Source organism: Dipodomys merriami, unplaced genomic scaffold (genome assembly GCF_024711535.1).
Source record: "Dipodomys merriami isolate MVZ:Mamm:240054 unplaced genomic scaffold, mDipMer1.0.p SCAF_2, whole genome shotgun sequence".
In the NCBI taxonomy this organism is placed as follows: domain Eukaryota; kingdom Metazoa; phylum Chordata; class Mammalia; order Rodentia; family Heteromyidae; genus Dipodomys; species Dipodomys merriami.
This window is the reverse complement of record NW_027203381.1, coordinates 72,686,578-72,705,898: the sequence shown is the minus strand read 5'-3', so window position 1 is coordinate 72,705,898 and position 19,321 is coordinate 72,686,578. Positions and strand designations below refer to the sequence as shown.

At 41.5% G+C, this 19,321-nt stretch overlaps 2 protein-coding genes across 4 annotated transcripts in view; one reads left to right on the top strand and one right to left on the bottom strand.

The window, feature by feature from the left end:
• The window catches only part of Parp9 (poly(ADP-ribose) polymerase family member 9), a 30,236-nt gene extending 29,843 nt beyond the window's left edge, over window positions 1–393 (bottom strand). Inside the window, exon 1 of one of the 2 annotated variants that reach the window (XM_070030079.1) lies at window positions 192–393. The gene's annotated coding sequence lies outside the window, so the exon portion shown is untranslated. The remainder of the gene's footprint in view (window positions 1–191) is intronic. The other variant, XM_070030081.1, reaches the window with a different exon arrangement.
• Window positions 310–18,076, top strand: Dtx3l (deltex E3 ubiquitin ligase 3L). 2 transcript variants are annotated; one of them, XM_070030077.1, is made up of 5 exons: window positions 310–594; window positions 8,971–9,179; window positions 10,761–12,269; window positions 13,342–13,559; window positions 15,409–18,076. In XM_070030077.1, the coding sequence occupies exons 1-5, from the start codon at window positions 396–398 to the stop codon at window positions 15,500–15,502; spliced, it is 2,229 nt and encodes a 742-aa protein (XP_069886178.1). In that variant the 5' UTR covers window positions 310–395; the 3' UTR covers window positions 15,503–18,076. The 2 variants fall into 2 exon arrangements, with proteins under 2 accessions (XP_069886178.1, XP_069886179.1); XM_070030078.1 differs by having other exon boundaries at window positions 13,342–13,604; window positions 15,409–15,492.
• Window positions 18,077–19,321: the final 1,245 nt, after the last annotated feature.

Below are 19,321 nucleotides of genomic sequence, written 5' to 3'. Positions count from 1 at the left end.
AACGGATTTAAAGAACAGAAAAGCGGAGGAAACTTCTCCCCTGCCTCCTTTACATCCTCAAATAGGAGCCCTGGCACTTGGGGACTCCCCTGTCCTTGCTGGCTCCCCCCCTCCACCTGTCCCCCACCCCGAGCCTGCAAGAGGGGCCCCCAAGTTTCCCACGGGGGTCAGCCTCTTCTCAATCTACTCACTCCCGAGGAAGACCTCTGGAAGACAGCACCGAGCAGGAGAGGCAGCTCTGCTGGGAACAGGAAGCAAACTGGGAAGCGAAACTGAAACTTTGCGCCCCATCTCGCAGGGTGGGGCGGGACGCAACGCGCCTTTGCCCTGTCCTGGCTCAAGCCGCTACCCAGGTCTCCGTCTTCACGCCAGCCCGGACTGACACACCTGGAGTCATGGCCTCCAGCCTCAGCCCGCCGCCGTCCCCGCTCGTAGTGAGATTGTCCCAGACCATCCAGAAACGGCCTGGGGCAATCTCCAGGAAGCTGGAGAGGTACTTCCAGAGCAAGGACTCGGGCGGCGGGGAGTGCCGTGTGCGACCCGGGAGCCACAGCGTCCCTGATACCTTCCTGGTGGAGTTTGCAGATAGGGCAGGTGAGTGGGGGGGGGGGGGGCAGGCTGGGGTGCAAAGGCCCCAGGTCCTGCAGGTCCTAGAAGGGGAGGTCTGGACAGTGTGGCCCCTGGGGAAGGGGGGAGACAGGGACCCCAGCAGACTTCCCAGCCCCACAGTGGAGGATAGATTCCCCCACTCCCCTTTTGTACCAAGCCCCTGGTCTGATTTCATTGCCCCCCAGGAATCACACTTTCCAAGTGCTTATCTGGACTAACACTAAAGTCAGGTCCCTTTCCATCTGCTCGCCAAGCACCAGCCCTTCCTGGTCACTGCTGGAGTTTCATGCAAGCCTTCCACTTTCATTTGCTTTTGATCTTCTTCTTTTCTTTCTTTCCTTTAAAATTTTTATTTTGTGTTACACTACTGAGCTACATCCCTGGCCACTTTCAAGTTTTAAATCATTATCCATTAACTTGTGTTTGAGGATTGCGAAAGTAGTATTTGCTTACCATAGAAAAGAGAGAACAGAAGAAAATTATGTGGAAATTTGCGGTGAGACCATTTTGGTATATTTCCTTCTGGTCATTTTCTATAAATGTCAACAAATATATGTGCCTTTATAATATTGTAAGTCTGAACTTTGGATTCTCTCTTTTTTTCCCCCTCTTAACTACATAATGAATGAGGTTTTTTTTTTTCATATCGTTGAAATGAGGAATTAGAGACAATTTTCAGAAACATAATTTTACAGAGGAGAGGGTGTTCCATTAATTTAATGAGATGATGTTCCATTATCATTAAGCTCTCCCTCCCTCTCTCTCTCTACCTCCCCCCCTCTCTCCCTCCCTCCCTCTCACTCTCCCTCCCTCCCTCCTCCCCCCTCTCTCTGGTGCTGGTACTGGAGCTTTTACTCAAGGACTGGGTTTTTGTGCTCAAATCTGGTGCATACTTGAGCCACAGCTCCACTTTCTACTTTTTGCTGGTCAATTGGAGGTAAGAGTCTCACAGACTAGTCTGTCAATGCTGGCTTTGAACCACAATCCTCAGATCTCAGCCTTCTGAGCAGCTAGAATTACAGGCATAAGGCACCAGCATCTAGCTTAAGCTTTCATTTCTACAGTAAAACTCAAGCTCCCTACTTCAGAGTTCTGAACAACTCCATATACTTCTTACCAGCTCACCTTTAGACCAGGATGCAGGGGGACAGCTTGACTGCCACCTAGCTGGGACAGCAAACAGATGAATGAAAGAGGCCTGGATGCATGAGTTCAGCCTCTATGGATTCAACCAGCCAGGGATGGAAAATACTTGAGGAAAAAAAAAGCATTTGTAGTGAACATGTAGATATTTTTCTTGCCAACATTCCCTAAACAAATTAGTGTAATAAGTAATACAGTATTGCAGGTAACCTAGAACTTGTTTAAACTAGATAGGAGATGTGAGTAGAAGATAGGCCCATACTGAGCCGTTTTTATGCCAAGAACTTGAGCATTCATGAATTTGTACATCCTTGGGGGTTCCCAGAACCAACTCACAGGAAATACCAAGGGCCAAACATTTGAACTCTCTTTTTTTCTCTTTTTTAAAATACATTTTTATATTGTAAAAATATTGTACAGAGGGGTTACAGTTACATGAGTAAGGTAATGAGTACATTACCTATAGAGCATTGTTGCTTCCTCCTTTGTTTTGTTTTGTTTTTTTTTTTAATTTTTTTTTATTGTAGAGATACTATACAGAGGGTTACAGTTACATGAGTGAGGTAATGAGTACACTTCCACTTCCTCTTGAACATTGTTACCCCCTCCATTGTTTTCCCCCTACCATCCCCTCCCTCCCTCCCTTCCCCAAGGTTCTTTTTTTTTTTTTTTTTGATCGTGATTAAGTGATTACTTAATTTCCGGAAATTCACAGTATTGTGGAATAATGATGCTCATTTAAAGTCACAAGTTCATTCTAACTTTCCTGGAGCAAATTGTCTATCACAGTCTGTAATATATAACGGTGCTCATATGTTATATACCATATATGTGATCAGCAGCATGGGGATATTTAGTAGTGGTTCAACCAGATGAGTGGGAGTTCTTTGTTTCTTAAGTCCTGTTAGTTTTGTCATATCACCTAACATTTTGGATTCATCATCCACTTATCAGGGAGACCATGTACTGTTTGTCTCTTCGTTCTTGGCTTACCTCGCTCAACATGATTCCTTCTAGCTCCATCCATTTCCCTGCAAATGCCATTATTTTGTCATTTCTAATGGCTGCATAATATTCCATTGTGTATAGATACCACAATTTTTGGATCCATTCATCTGTGGTGGGGCATCTAGGTTGTTTCCATATCCTAGCTATTGCGAACAGTGCTGCAATAAACATGGAGGTGCACGTGTCCTTGTATATTGGTTCCTGTTGTTCAGGGTAGATGCCTAGAAGTGGTATGACTGGGTCGTAAGGGAGGTCAATCTTTAGCTTTCTAAGGACCCTCCAGACTGCTTTCCAAAGTGGTTGTATGAGTGTACATTCCCACCAGCAGTGTAATAGCGTTCCTCGTTCTCCACATCCCCTCCAGCATTTGTCGTTGGCTGATTTGTGGATGTGGGACATTCTGACTGGGGTAAGGTGGTATCTCAGGGTTGTCTTTATTTGCATTTCCTTCACCACCAGGGATGATGAACATTTCCTCATGTGTTTCTTTGCCATTTTTATTTCTTCATTTGAGAAGTCCCTCTTTAGTTCCCTTGCCCATTTAGTAATTGGTGTGTTGGGTTTGGGAGGGATTAGTTTCTTGAGTTCCCTGTATATACAGGATGTTAACCCCTTGTCTGATATATTGCTGGTAAATATTTTTTCCCAATTAGTTGGTTGTCTTTCTAGCTTGGTTGCGATAGCTTTATCTGTGCAGAAGCTTTTTATTTTAAGGTAGTCCCATTTGTCGAGTCTCTCTCCAATTTGTTGTGACCCTGGGACTCTGTTCAGGAAGTTCCTTCCTGTGCCTATTAGTTCAAGTGTCTCTCCTACTCTGTCCTGCAGTAGTTTCAGAGATTCAGGTTTAATGTTAAGGTCTTTAATCCATTTTGAGTTGATGTTGGTGCATGGTGATAGGCTGGGGTCCACTTTTAGTTTTCTGCATGTGGCTGCCCAGTTTTCCCAGCACCAGCGGTTGAAGAGGCTGTGTTTCTTCCATTGTATGTCTTTGGCTCCTTTGTCGAATATCAGCTGGCTGTAGGCCTGTGGATTTATTTCTGGATCTTCTATTCTGTTCCATTGGTCTTCGGGTCTGTTTTTGTGCCAGTACCATGCTGTCTTTGTTATTATAGCTCTGTAGTAGAGTTTGAAGTTCGGCATGGATAGCCCTCCCATATTGTCTTTATCCCCTAGAATTGTTTTGGCTATTCTAGGTCTTTTGTTGTTCCATATGAATTTTTGGACTGTTTTCTGTATTTCAGTGATGTACGTCATTGGGATTTTAATAGGAATTGCGTTGAATTTGTATATTAGTTTTGGAAGTATTACCATCTTTACTATATTAAGTCGGCCTATCCAGGAGCATGGGAGGTCTTTCCATTTCCTAGTGTCTTCTGCAATTTCTTTCTTTAACTTTTTATAGTTCTCATTAAATAGTTCTTTTACATCTTTGGTTAGGTTAATTCCTAAATATTTTATTTTTTGGGAGGTTATTGTGAATGGGGTTGCTCCCTTTATTTCCCTCTCTTCCTGTACATTATCAGTGTATAGGAAGGCAACTGATTTTTGTGGGTTTATTTTGTATCCTGCTATTTTGCCAAAGTGATTTATGATTTCTAAGAGTTTGGGGATGGAGTTTTTGGGATCGTGGAGGTATAGTATCATGTCGTCTGCAAAAAGGGATAGTTTAACTTCTTCTTTTCCTATGAGGATCCCTTTAATGTCTTTTTCTTGCCTTATTGCCCTGGCTAAGGGTTCTAGGACTATATTGAAGAGGAGTGGAGACAGTGGGCATCCTTGCCTTGTTCCTGATTTTAGGAGAATTGGTTGTAGCTTTTCCCCATTAAGTATAATATTGGCTATTGGTCTGTCATAAATGGCTTTTATTGTTTTTAGAAATGTTCCTTCTATTCCTATTTTCTCCAGAGCTTTTAGCATGAATGAATGTTGAATTTTGTCAAAGGCCTTTTCTGCATCTGTAGCGATAATCATGTGATTCTTGACCTTGGCTCTGTTGATATGTTGGATTACATTTATTGACTTACGTATGTTAAACCATCCCTGTGTCTCTGGGATGAAGCCTACCTGGTCATAGTGAATTATTTTTTTTATGTGTTTCTGGATTCTGTTAGCTAGAATCTTGTTAAGGATCTTTGCATCTGTGTTCATCAAGGAGATTGGCCTGTAATTCTCCTTTTTGGTTGGGTCTTTGCCTGGTTTGGGGATGAGTGTGATATTGGCTTCGTAGAATGAGTTTGGGATAGCTCCTTCCTTCTCTGTTTCTCTGAAGAGCTTGAGGAGTATGGGTATTAGTTCTTGTTTAAAGGTCTTATAGAATTCTGCTGTGAATCCATCTGGTCCTGGGCTTTTTTTTGTTGGAAGACTTTTGATAGCTTCCTGTATCTCATTATAGGATATTGGCTTATTTAATTGGTTAACTTCTTCTTTGCTCAGTTTGGGCAACTTGTATTTCTCTAAAAATGCATCCATTTCTGCCCGATTTTCTTCCTTTAGAGAGTATAGCTTTTGAAAGTAGTCTGTTAGAATTGTTTGGATATCTTGGGTACGTGTGGTGATGTTTCCCGTGGCATCCCTAATCCTATTAATATGGGTTTCCTCTCTTCTTTTTTAAATTAATCTAGCCAATGGGCCATCAATTTTGTTTATTTTTTCAAAGAACCAGCTTTTTGTTTGGTTTATTTTGGTTATGGTTTTCTGATTTTCTAATTGGTTAATCTCTGCTTTTAATTTGGTTATCTGGCTTCTTCTAGTAGCTTTAGGTTCCATTTTTTCCTGTTTTTCTAGCTGTTTTAATTGCAACATGAGATTATTTACTTGGTCTGTCTCCATTCTCTTGTTGTGGGCACTGAGGGCAATAAATTTGCCCCTCAGGACTGCTTTTGCTGTGTCCCACAAGTTTCTTTGTGAGGTGTTTTCATTTTCATTGAGTTGTAGGAAATGCTTTATTTCTTCTCTGATCTCTTCTGTTATCCAGGCATTGTTAAGGAGTGTGCTGTTCAATTTCCATGTATTGGAGAAATTTCTGCGGTATGCTTTGTTATTGAGAGCTAGCTTGATTCCACTGTGGTCAGATAGGATACAGGGGATTATGTCGATCCCTTTGTATTTGCTTAAGTTCCTTGCATGAACTATGATATGGTCTATTTTGGAGAAAGTTCCATGAGCTGCTGAGAAGAATGTGTACTGTGTTGTTTTAGGGTGAAATACTCGGTAGATGTCAGTTAATTCCGCTTGCAGTATGGCCTCTCTTAATTCGGTAGCTTCTTTGCCAATCCTCTGGTTGGTAGACCTGTCCTTTGGTGAGAGTGGTGTGTTAAAGTCTCCTAGTATTATCGTATTGGGATCTATTTTATTCTGTAAGTTTGAGAGCATTTGTTTGACATATCTGGGTGCACCAATATTTGGGGCATATAAGTTGATGATGGTTATATCCTCCTCTTGGATTGTTCCCTTTATTAATATGTAGTGTCCGTCCTTGTCTTTCTGTACTGATTTTAATGAAAAGTTTATTTTGTCAGATATCAGGATAGCTACACCTGCTTTCTTACTGGGGGCGTTTGATTGGTAGATCCTTTTCCACCCCTTCACTCTGAGTTTGTTTGTATGTTTGGCTGAGAGGTGGGTCTCCTGAAGGCAACAGATGGATGGGTCTTGTTTTCTTATCCAGTCCTCAGTTCGTTTTCTTTTAATTGGCGAATTCAGCCCATTTATATTAAGAGAAAGTATAGAGAGATGCATTGTTGTCCCTGCCATTCCGTTTTCCTAAGTTTTTCTTTTTTCCTTTCCTCCTGTGCTTGCTCAGTTAGACTTTGAGTAATGCCTGTTTGGGGCAGGCCCCAGTTCCTGGCTGCTTTCTTCAGGTTGTGTCCCCCCTCTTAGAATTCTTTGTAATGCTGGCTTAATGTTTATGTATTCATTTAGTTTTTCTTTGCTATTAAAAGTTTTCAGTTCTCCATCAAATGTGAATGCTAGCTTTGCCGGGTAGATCAGTCTGGGTTGGCAGTTATTGGCTCTCAGGGCTCGTATGGTGCTTTCCCAGGCTTTTCTTGCATTCATTGTTTGTGTGGAGAGATCTGCAGTAATTCTTATTTTTTTCCCATTGTAGTATAGCTCCTTCTTCATTTTTGCTGCATGCAGGATTGTTTCCTTATTATTCAGATCTATCATTTTTACTATAATGTGTCTAGAAGTGTTTCTCCTGGGGTCTTGCTTGTTGGGTGTTCGATAAGCTTTTGTGATGTAGTTAAGATGGTCGTTTTTTAGGTGGGGAAAATTTTCATTGATTATCTTGTTAAATAGGTGTTGCATTCCCTTGCTCTGGAATTCCTCACCTTCGTCCACTCCAATTATGCGAAGGTTAAATTTTTTAGCATTATCTGCTTGCTCTTGAATATCCCTTTGGTTTAATTTGAGTAATTTTTCCATATCTGTCACTTTTTGGTTCAGTTGGTGTATTCTGTCTTCTGTATCTGACACTCGACCTTCCATTTCATTCACTCTGTTGACAGTGGCTTCTATTGTGGTTTGCATGGAGGAAATGGATCCCTTTATGGATTCAATGTTGGTTCTCAGAGTACTGATCTCACCTCTCAATGAGGTATGCATTACCTCTAATTTGGCGTTTATCTCACTTCTTATTGAGGTTTGTGCAGCTTCTATTTTTGCATGCATCTCTTGTTTGATACCCTGTATCTCTTTGGATAGTTCATCCTTGTGCTCTTTCAATTTCTGATAAATTTCTCGCTTTATTTCTTGAGTCATTGCCTCCAGCAACCCTTGGAAGTAGCCTTTGTCTTCCATTCCTGCTTTGCTCCCACTGGGGCTCTCCCCTGTGTGGCTGCTGGCTTTTGAGGTGAGCTTGCTGTCCTGGGTGGTAGTAAACCTTGTGATTTTTCTCTGTGATTTTCGCATGGAGGTTCAGGAGACTGCTCTTCAATTTTGTTTTGGTGTGTCTGTCTTTGCTTGGTTGCTGATTCTGTATTGGTAGAGAGAGTCTGTGCCTGATCTGGGTTCTGTTGGGAGCCTATTTCCAGCTGCTATTCTGACTTACTTAGGATTCTCAGCTCTCTGCTGTAGATTGCTGACAGTTCCCGCCTTTGGAAGGGTTGAGCAGCCTAGACTGCTTGTGTTTGCTCCTACGGGTGCTCTTGTGAAGAACAGATGCTCTGGCTGCACTCTCCCAAATGCTGGAGTCTGCTATGGGCTCCTGATGTGTTTTTGTTTATTTGTTTTGGGCTGGTTGTGGGCTTGAACTCTAGGTTTGGGTGCTGTCCCTCAGCTTTTCAGCTCAAGGCTGGCACCCTACCGTTTGAGCCACAGCACCACTTCTGACCCTTTTTGCTTTTGTGATGCTGAGGAATCAGATGCAGGGCCTCATACATCCAAGACTATCACTCTATTGCTGAGCCGCCTTAACAGTCTGAGCTCCTGCTTACTATCAGGTGCTGGCAGCCTGTGTTGCCCAATTCCCAGTCTAGGGTATATGGGTGGAGTTTTGGTGGGGTTTGGGCTTCTCTTGTCCTGGGCCTCCAGGTCTTTTGTTGTCACAGGTGTGCTTCCCGGGGGAGTGTTGTTTCCTGGTTTTCTCCCCTCTGTTGAGGCGTATGCTCAGCTTTTTACTTCAATTGGGAGGAGTTGGTTGTGTTGTTCAGGTGCGGGATCCCCGGGCTTGGTTCCGGCCCCAGCCTGGAGCGCGCTTGTTAGGCCTGTGCTGATGTGTATACCCCCTAGGTTATACAGCCTGGGGGACACAGTTCAAATTTCTTCTACTGTTGGTAGTCTTGACCCAGGGGCGCTGTTCCTGGCTTGGGCATTTAAGCTCCCTTCCAGGGGTGCTCTTGCTCTAGCCTGGCCAGCTGAGTGTGCTCCATGGGCTGGTGGAGCTCTCAAACAGTTCCCAGTTTTAGTGGGTCCTGTGGTCCGGGTGCCTGGAGCTGGTTGTTTCTGTGTGGTGTAGGTCGTCAGTTGTTGTTGCAATCCGGGCTGGGTTGGGCGGTGGTGGCTCTGTGTGATTCTTTTCTGTCTCTGCCTCTGTCGAAGCTGTTGGGTCAAGAGTGTCCACGCTCAGGCAGCTTCTTCTCGGTACCTCTGGGGCCCAAGTGACCCCGCCGGGTTGTTGCGATCGTGATCGGGCGGGCGGGTGGTCTCCCTCCTTTGTTTTGAACTCTCTCTTGTTTCTGTGTGGACATTTGTTTTATGTCTCCCTCAAAGCCAAGAAGAGAGTGTTGGAAAAAGAGAAGCACCAGATTGAGGTTGACAATAAACATGTGACTGTTTTCCTGGAAACCACTAAAAAGTCAAAAGAGAATACAAGACCCAGAATTCCTTCATTGACACAGTGGCAAGTGGAAGCACTGTCTGATGAGAAGCATCCAAACGTAGGACTTGTTCCTAGAGCTGGGAACGCCTGTGTCCAAAGGGTGAGTGTTGATAGGAGTCTGTTCTGTTCCTGTGACTGCCCCTGTGGTCTCCATACCTTCTGCTCTGTTGGTCTAATAACCACTTGCTGGGGACTGACTGTAGTTTAGGAACTGGGACACAGAGGTGTGCACAAAAAGGTCCCTACTGCCATTCAGCTTGTATTGGAGATAGAGAGGTACACAGAAATAATAAACAATAAACGAAGGAATTAATGGGACAAACCTATTTCAGAGACTAGTACATGGTAAGAAGAGAATACAATGCAGTTTTGCTTCAGAAAGGAACAGGGCCAGGGTGAGGAAGGGGAAGATAGAGATGGTTCTACTTCTGATGAAAAGGCAAAATCTACTTTTCTGCAAAAGGTGATATGTGGCCTAAAACTTAAATGATGAGAAGGAGGCGAACATCCAAAATTTCTTCAACAAATAGATACTGACTGCCTACTGTGTGCCAGACATTAATTATTACAGGCTACGGGGCGGGGACACACCCAGGTGAACCACAGCCTCTGCACTTGAGGCCCTTACTTTCTAATAAGAGGAACAGATAATCATAAACAAGTAGATACACAACAAAATGCCTGCCAGTGGCAACCATTCCTGTTAGAGGGATGAGAAGAGGCTAGATTGAAGAAAAAACAAAAACACCTGAAAATCTAGAGGACCAATAATCCATGCCCCTCTCCCCCCAGACAGTCCTCCTTGCAAAATTAAAATGAGAAAATTCTCTTTTATCTTGCATCTGATTTGGCTCTGTCCTTTTAATCCTAATCTGATCCTTCTTTCCTATAACTGAGCCTCTAGAGACCAAGGTTTAAAAGGAACTAACAACTCTGCATAAAGTCAGAAGCTTACTATTTTGTTTTGCTTTATTGAAGGTAAGAAAATAAGAGGAAAAAGACTGATAAATAAGCAAAGCCTCCTTTGTCATATGGCTACCTTCTAAGCTTCTTGACTCTTGTGAGACCACAGCAACTTGTCTAGAGTACAGAAATACTTTCTCTCTACCCTCATCCTGTATCCCCCAAGGCTAAGTAGTTAATGCCAGCTCTACAACATAGCTCTCTTAGCCACAGGGCTTTAAAATACTTATTCCTATTGAGTGCTGGTAGTTCACACTTGTAATCCTAGCTACTCAGGAGCCTAAGATCTGAGGATATCAGTTCAAAGCCAGTCTGGGAAGGAAAATCCATGAGACTCTTAACTTCATTTAAACAGCTAAGATTTGGAAGTGGGTCTGTGGCTCAAATGATAGAACAGTGAAAAATCTGACATGGTACTCAGGCCCTGAGTTCAAGCCCCAGAACTGGCACACATACAAAAACAGTTATTTCCTATACCTTACTACAAACCAATTACATGAATTTCTGAGATGAGTCTGGGCCCTGGCTTTTTTTCTTTCTTAAACCACTAACATGATTCTAATATGCATATAGGACTAAGAACTTCTGGGTTATAGCACACATTCTTCTCAAAGGATTTGAAAAGAATAATTCCCTGCTAAGGAAAGACAGCCTTTCGAAAAGAAGACTGTAGGTGTGGGAGAAATCTTATTTCTACCTTTTCTTTTTAAAATCTCAGGTCTTTCAGATGGTGGAGGCTAGCCTGAACTGTGACCTGTTTTCCAAAGAACAGAGGGCACAAGTGACCATTCTCTGCCCTGGTATCAAGAAGATGGAGGGTGAAGATGGAATTGAGAAGGTTTCTGGTGATTTCAGAGACATTGAAAAAATCTACCACTTCTTCAGTAGGCAACTGATAGAACATGAGCAGGAAGAGATGTCTTCCCTTTCCACCGTGGAGACCGTGTCATCTGACCTGCAGGGCTGGGACAGCAACCTGTACACTTCAGAACCAAACACCAGATCAGAAGATACAGGTTTTAAACTTTCTTTGCCTTACTTCGAATATTTCAGGCATACTTGTTCTGATAAAATAGAATCCATACAGACACTATTTGGTGTACATATCCAAATTCAAGATATACCTCCCAATGCAGTCTATGTAGATTTTATCCCTGGTCAATCAGGTGATCCGGATGCAGCTCGAGAGTATTTTACCAAGGAGTTTCAGAAGAACACAGAATCTCTGAATCAAGACTCTGTCTCTTTAGCAGACAGTCAGTGGACAAAACAGGAACTGAGTCACTGTTTTAGAAAGCTTCTGATAAAAGAACAAGGAGGAATGTTAACTCTCCTTGGGACCCAAGATGACATTTCAGCTGCCAAAAAAAAAATCTCTGAAAATGTCAGGATACCTGTGAACATGTTACCCAGTTGGATGAATGAAATCGAGGTTAATACTGTTCTCTATAAGCTTCTAGAAGTTGAATTACTCCAGGAGATAAAAGAGATAGAGCAAAAGTACAACACTAGTGGTACAGTTTGTAGGAAACGTCAGAAAACATTCATCCAATTTAATCCTGTGGATAAGCAGATGGATCTGTCTCCCCATGCGTCTGCAAGTTTCATTGATGCCTTTCAATATGTCACAAGTCAGCTGGTAAGAGAAGATCTTTCACTGAAACATCTGGGCCAGGATAAAAAGCACTTACATTGGACCAAATTTGTTGATGACTTTAGGAAAAGTCATCCATATATACACTTGGCATTGAACAAAGAGTCAATGACTTTGATTGGTTTGCCAAAGCATTTTGCTGAAGCTAAGCAGCATATCTTCTTAGAAAGTGAGGTATTATCCACTGGAGGGAAATTGAATATGGAACAGGAGACACCCATGGAAATTGATCAGAATGCATCAAAATCAACTTCTCTCTCCCTCAGCAGCTCTGCACGTTCTGAGGTCTCAGAAGTTAATGAGAAGGAGAAAGCCATTTGTGTCATCTGCATTGATACCATTAGAAACAAGCATGTGTTGCCAAAGTGCAAGCATGAATTCTGTGATGATTGTATCAGAAAGTCCATGACATATAAGCCAGTTTGTCCTGTGTGCCAAGTTTCCTATGGTGTCCATAAAGGGAATCAACCAAATGGATCCATGACTCACACCATTTTGAAAGAGCCACTTCCAGGTTATGAAGGCTGTGGCACCATTGAGATTCAATATAAGATAGAAAAAGGCATACAAAGTGTAAGTTTCTGAGTTCCCTGCTTTTTCCCCCATTATGTTAGGATTACCAGAGCAAAAGTGATTTCTCTGTTACCTCTTAGATAATAGATTTCCCAGAGAATTATTTCAAGGACATTGTGCAAGGGATTGAACATTCTTTGCTTTTAAGAGATATCATTCCTGTTTTCCTCTCCCTCTCTCCCTCTCTCCCTCTCCTTTTCTTTTTTTTTTTTTTTATTTTTATTTTTATTTTTATTTTTTTTGCTTATGTGGTGCTGAGGAATTGAACCCAGGGCCTCCGGCATGCAAGGCAAGCGCTCTACCACTGAGCCACCTTCCCAGCCCCTCTCCCTCTCCTTTTCTCTCCCTCTCTTGTTCTTCCTCTCCCATGTTTGGGTTTGAATCCAGGGCTAAACAGACACTGTACTACCAACCTAAAACCACAGCATTTCATGTCTATTTCGTTCCTTTTTGAAATGCTTCTTTTTTTATTATTAACTTCCAATAGTTGTACAATGGTGTTTTGATCTAACATGTCCAGTTATATGTAAAATGAATTTTTGTGGGGGATGGGTGCAGTACTGTAGTTGAACTGGGTGCTGTCCTGCAGCTTTTTCCTTTAAAGCTACCACTCTACCACTTGAGCCATGCTTCCACTTTCAGCTTTTTTGGGGATGATTAATTGGAGATCAGAATCTCACAGATTTTCCTGCCTAAGCTGTTTTGGAACCGCCTCAGATCTCAGCCTCCTGTGTAGTGCTGGTGCTGTAAAGTTCATCTTGATCAGAGTTATCCCTTCTATAGTTCCTTCCCTTCCCATCTATATGCACCCCACCCATCTCTTTGAGTTTTCTACTCGTGTCTGTTTCTTAAGGTAGAAGAAGGGTAGGTGGGGATTACATGTTGGGATGTGGGGAGTTGAATGGTAATATTCCCAGAATGAATTTGAAGAGAAGATACATGAATTATCGGGAATCTGATGACAGCTTTAGTACTTTTCTTTCTTTTAGTTTGTTCTATCTACAAAGAAAAAAAAATATGTAAAGCTTAGCAGCAGACTGTTTTCAAATGATATTTTCTTGTTTTCTTACAGAAAGAACATCCAAACCCAGGAAAGCCTTATTATGGAACACAGAGAACTGCATATTTGCCTAATAATAAGGAAGGAAGGGAAGTTTTGGATCTGCTCAAAATCGCCTTTGAACAAAAGCTGATTTTCACAGTGGGGGATTCTCGAGTATTGGGAGTCTCTGATGTTGTCACATGGAATGATATCCACCATAAAACATCAAAATATGGAGGACCACAAAAGTGAGAACTTCTTGAAATACAACAGTTGGTAAACGAAGTGTAGAGGTGATGAAATGTGGCAATTTCAGGGTGTGGATATAAGTAGACTTTATTTATTTTTTGTCAGTCGAGGGGCTTGAACTCTGGGCCTGGGTGCTACCCTGAGCTCTTCAGCTCAAGGCAAGAGCTCTACCACTTAAGCCATGGTGCCACTTCCAGTTTTCTGGTAGTTAATTGGAGATAAGAGTCTCACAGACTTTCCTACCAGGGCTGGCTTTGAACCATGATCCTCAGATCTCAGCCTCCTGAGTAGCTAAGATTATAGGCATGAGCCCACTGGAGCCTGGATTAAGTAGACTTTATTAACAGTGGTATTTTGCAGTATTTTAGGAGATACTAATTTGATATAATAATTTCAAAGCCAGAAAGATTGGTCTCTATAACCTTTTCTCTTGCCAATCACAGAGTTTTATGTACTCAGGACAGTGGTATCCATGTTGACTTAGTTTGGGGCTTTATGTCTGTTTGAAGGGCTGATCATAGGAATATTATTTGCTTTTGCTTAAGGTCATCTTTTGAGGTCCTATCTTTTCCCATTCTTTTTTTAACAGTCCACAAAGAATCTGAACTCACTTGGCCAAAGGCATGCTAGAAAAAGGGAACTAATTGGTAGTAGAAGCTGTGTAATAGGAGCTCTGATTTTTTTTTTCTTGGTGGTACTGGGGGTCAAACTCTCAGGGCCTCCTGCTTTCTAGGCAGGTGCTCTATCATTTGAGCTATTCTGCTAACCTTTTTGTGTTGTGTGTGTTGATTAGTTAGAGCCTTGCTTTATGCCTGGCCCATCCTTCCTGGGCTGCGATCCTCCTATTTGTGCTTCTCTGAATCATTGGAGATGACAAGTAACTGCCACTGTGACAAACCATTGGTTGAGATTATGTCTCAAAAACTCTTGTATGTTTGTTTATATTTTTAATGCCTTGGCTGACTTCAATGGCAATCCTCTGCCTCATTTCTGCTTTTCAAATAGCTAGGACTACATTCTTAAGCTATCACATACAAATATCAGGGAATCAAGTTGCTTTTTTTTTTTTTATGAAACTCAGAGTACCTCAGACAAAAAAAAGAAATATTTTTTGACGTGTGTGTGTGTGTGTGTGTGTGTGTGTGTGTGCGCGCGCGCGCGCGCGCATGCTGGTACTAGACTTAAACTCAGGGCCTAGACACCATTCCTTAGCTTTTTTGCTAAAGGCTGTCATTCTATTTCAGCTCCACTTCCAGCTATTTGCTGGTTAATTGGAGATAAGAATATCATGGATTCTCTTGTCCCAGCTGGCTAAAAGCTTTGATCTTTAGAGCTCAGCTTCCTGAGTAGCTAGAATTATAGCCATGAGCCAAAGGTGCCCAGCTCAAACTATATCTTGGGAGCTTTTCCTATCCCTCAAAGTTTACAATCTTATTTGTAAAATACAGCATGTCATAATCTTAAAAGCATTACAGCTTATAATGAACTGAAAAGTTTAAAGCCTGCTGGCCTGACTAAATGTACTTATTAGCTAGCTGAGTCATATCTGCACACTGAAAATGATTATGCAGAGGTTAGAGATATGGCTCAATTGGTAGAGTGCTAGCCAGTGAGCAAAAGTGGCAGATACTGAGTTCAAGTCCTGGTCTTGAACCTATAAAAAAGAAAAAAAAAACAAAGAAAAAAAGAAAGAAAATAATGATTATACATCATCTACCATCAGGACGTAACCTGTGAATGTTTGTAACCTTCAAATACAGAAGATCTATTGTATAGATTCTTAAGAACCATTAATGGTGAAACTAAAGAGTTGTTTGTTTGTTTTTTTTGTTTTTTTTCATTTTTCAGCTTTGGTTACCCTGATCCCACGTACCTGGAACGTGTCAAGGAGGAGCTGAAAGCTAAAGGAATTGAAAAGAAAACTCCTGGAGGGAAGTCCTAATCCAAGCCTTCAGAAGATGTGTTTTAGGAGGCTGAATGAATGCCAATCTAAATCCTTCTATAGAAATACTTTCAAAATCTTTTCATCTCAAGAAATGGTTTGTGTAAGAGTAAAGTTCTGCTAGCCTCTTATTTCTGGATGTTGCTTTTTTTTTTTTTTTTTGGGTCCGGTCGTGGGGCCTGAACTCTGGGCCTGGGTGCTTCCCTCAGCTCTTCAGCTCAAGGCTAGCGCTCTACCACTTGAGCTACAGTGCCACTTCCGGCTTTTTTTTTCTTTTTGCTTATGTGGTGCTGAGGAATCGAACCCAGGGCCTCAGGCCTGCAAGGCAAGTGCTCTACCACTGAGCCACCTTCCCAGCCCCGGATGTTGCTTTTTTTTATGGAAGGTAAAGATAAAGAACAGTGTGATTTTATGGCAGAAATTTAGTTTCATTCTTATGTCATGGTTAGAGTATGGGGTGGTTTGAAATTTCTGTCCTTCAGTTTAGCTACTATTATACAATGAAGTCCTCTTTCCCCTTTATTCCCTCTCTTCCCTTCCCCTTTTCTCTTCCTCCCCTTCTCTCTTTTTTTTTCCTGTTGGTTCTGGAAATCAAATCTAGGGCAGTGGAGTTCTACCCACAGCCTCTCGAGCCTTCTCTCACTGTCATCTCTAGGATACTACTTTAACTTCCATTTAATCTCTAGCTATGAAAGCGAAACCTTTGCATAAATGAAAATGTTTTTAGCAGGTTTTAGTGGTGGAAAATTGGAGACCCGAATTCGCCACTCACTTCTTCATAGCAGTGGCTAAGGAGCCAAGATTAGGCCACTTTGGGTAATAACTGGAGTAAGGAAATTACTGTTAGTCACACAGAGCCTGGCTTACTTTTGCTACTTGTTATATTTTTGTTGCTTGACTCAGGTTCCTAATAGTTGGTGGAGGGATATACTCTCCTATATCTTTAGCAGCAACAGGAATTACAAAATCATTCTTAGAACTTTCATTAGAAACTGTTTCCTAGGCTGGGTACTTGTTGGCTGAATTCTGACTAAGCCCAAAGCCTGGCCCTTGGTTCCTCCATGATTCTTGGAACCTGCCTAAAGGGGTGCATTTGTCCTGCTATGGAAATGTTATATATTTCTGATCTATTTATTCTTCTGGATATGTTGTACTTTTCAATATACCTTGCTTTCCAGACCTAACATTTATGGTCTAATATGTAAGAGTTTTTGTAACCCTCACAAATGTCAACCACTCAAGTTAGAAATATTTTAGCTCTCTAGACAGGAAAAGAAAGTGTTGAGAGTTCAATTCACTATAAGGAACATATGACATGTCAAAATTTACTTTCATTTGATTCTCCAAGTCAGAAGAAAGTTGTAACAAGCAAATTATCTGGTTACCTGTGCCACACCTCTCTCTCAAAATGAGAAGAATATGACTTGTCTTGTTCTTTTCCTAAAGATAAATGTGCACACTGACAAAATTTTTTGGCCTGATAACAATACTTCATATTTATTAAGTATTTATTCTGTCCCTTTTCTAAGAGTTTTATGTTATTTGGTTAATAAAATCTCCATTTTATGCATTTCAGCAGAGTCACAGGGTAACAACCAAAGTACTGGCATTTGAATCCATGCACCCCAGGGCCATACAGCCTTCAAAAGGGGTTGCTTCTCCATGGAGCAAGCTGAGGAGCTCCTTATGTCTTGTCCTTCCCTCAGTGATTCCTGCACAGTGCTCAAAGCAAACTTCCTGCTAAGAAGTCCAATTTGAAGAACATATCCTACCCACTCAGGAGGTGAGGATCACAGTTTTTTTTAAGTGTAAAGGTGATGTAGAGAGGGGTTAAGTTACATAAGTCAGGTCATGAGTACATTTCTTTTTGAAGAGTGTCACCTCCTCCTTTATTTTTTTACAGTGTTGTCTCTCCCCGTTCCCCTTCCCCCCAAATTGTATCCTTCATCTCCAATATAGTGTCCAGTGAATATCACTGGTGAATTAGTTTGAAACCCACCAAGACAGGGAAATCTCACATCCACTCAGTCACCAAAAACCTGAAGAGAAGCCATGGATCAAGTAATAGAGCACCAGCCTTGAGCAAAAAAATCTAAGGGACAATGCCCAGGGCCTGAGTTCAAGCCTCAGTGCCAGCACAAACAAACCTTAAAAACTCAGAGTCCTTTCCTTTCATTGGTCCAGAATGTTAAGGTAAATGACATGTCTTTTAATCAGATTATGCATTTAATTTTTTTAAGATACACGTTGGCTATGTTACCCAGAGTGGCCTTACTCTTGAGATCTTCTCACCTTAGCCTCCATAGTAGCTGAGATTACAGATACATACCTTTAACTTCTAGTTAGTTGTTAATTTTTTATTTTTATGATTGATTTTTATCTTTTGATCTTTTAGTTACATTTTCTCCAAAAATGTAAAAGTTTGATTTCTGCTAACTTCCAGATATTGTATTGCATTTGGTATATGTAAGTTTCATGATGTGAAAGGCTGGTGAGCATTTGGATTACTACTTTTCCTCTTTGAAAGATGCCATGATCTATCTGCCTTAAATAAAAGTATATAACCATTTGGAAGATATTGTCTGTGTTCTTTCCTTCACTCTTTTTATTCCTTTTCCCTTAGATTGAGGTTTTGAGTGTTTCCCATACCACATGTAGTTTATAATTTTATACCATATGGATGTCTTGAGCTGATTTTATGTATAGCTGTTTTATCTATAGCTCCATTTCTAGCTTTTTGCTTGTTAATTGGAGATAAGAGTCTCACAGATTTTCCTGCCTGGCTAGCTTCCTCAGATCTCAGTCTCCTTGAGTAACTAGGATTACAGTTGTGAGCCACCAGCACCCAGTCTCCTTTTAGATTTTCAAATTTCACCTTCCTTTAACATCTTCCAAGTTGCCTCCCCAGGATGACTGAAATACTTTCATGGGCTCTCTCTGTCCTGGTCCTCTTCACTACCAACTTCACTACCTTTTTTTGTTTAAATACATTTTTATTATCTTTAAGCACTTGCACATAGGAGTTACCATCTAACAAAGAATTGGTTGGACTTGGGAAAATACATGGAGTGAAGTAAGGTAGGCTCAGAGAGACAAAGGGTGTACTTTCTCTCTCATATGTGAGCTAATTATGAATGTACAAGTAAACACATATGGGGTTGCATGCAAGCACACACAAATGTATTAACCAAAGTATGGTATTTGCAGGTATTTTGTTGTATACTTAAAAAGAATAGAAGCTGGGTACTGGTGGCTCACATATGTAATCCTAGCTCCTGAGGAGGCTGAGATCTGACACTCGCGGCTCAAAGCCAGCTCAGGCAGGAGAGTCTGTGAGATTCTTTTTTTAAAAAATATATTTATTGTAAAAATGTTGTACAGAGAGGTTACAGTTACATGAGTAAGGTAATGAGTACATTTTGTAGGGGCATTGTTACCTCCTCTTTTGTTTTCTCCCTACCATCACTTCCTTCCCCACCTCCACAACTCCTCCTGCCCCCCACAACCCTGACATTGAAAAGTTTGTTTTCAACATAGTGTCCTGTACATCTCATCGTCATCCTCACAATGGGTCAGCCTGCATCCCCATTTAAGCGTTCCCCAATATCCCTACCCCTCCCCAAATTACAAAAATGTATATACAAAGTGCAGAACACCAGCATCAAATCCAGTGAAAATGGGTTATACTGTGGGGGAAGAACATATAAAAGAAACAAAGACTCACATAGTGCATTGTAAGTACATTAAAAACACTAGCAAGAAAGAAAACCACTTGTGTCCCAGTCTTGGGGTACATTTTGCTTAACATTATCTCATGTG

What these genes read in the sequence shown, in the direction of transcription:
- Dtx3l (XM_070030077.1), top strand. Translation starts at nt 396, where the DNA reads ATGGCCTCCAGCCTCAGCCCGCCGCCGTCCCCGCTCGTAGTGAGATTG. An exon ending in GGAGTTTGCAGATAGGGCAG is followed by an intron (nt 595 to 8,970) that starts GTGAGTGGGGGG and finishes TCTCCCTCAAAG; the next exon opens with CCAAGAAGAGAGTGTTGGAA. An exon ending in TAGAAAAAGGCATACAAAGT is followed by an intron (nt 12,270 to 13,341) that starts GTAAGTTTCTGA and finishes GTTTTCTTACAG; the next exon opens with AAAGAACATCCAAACCCAGG.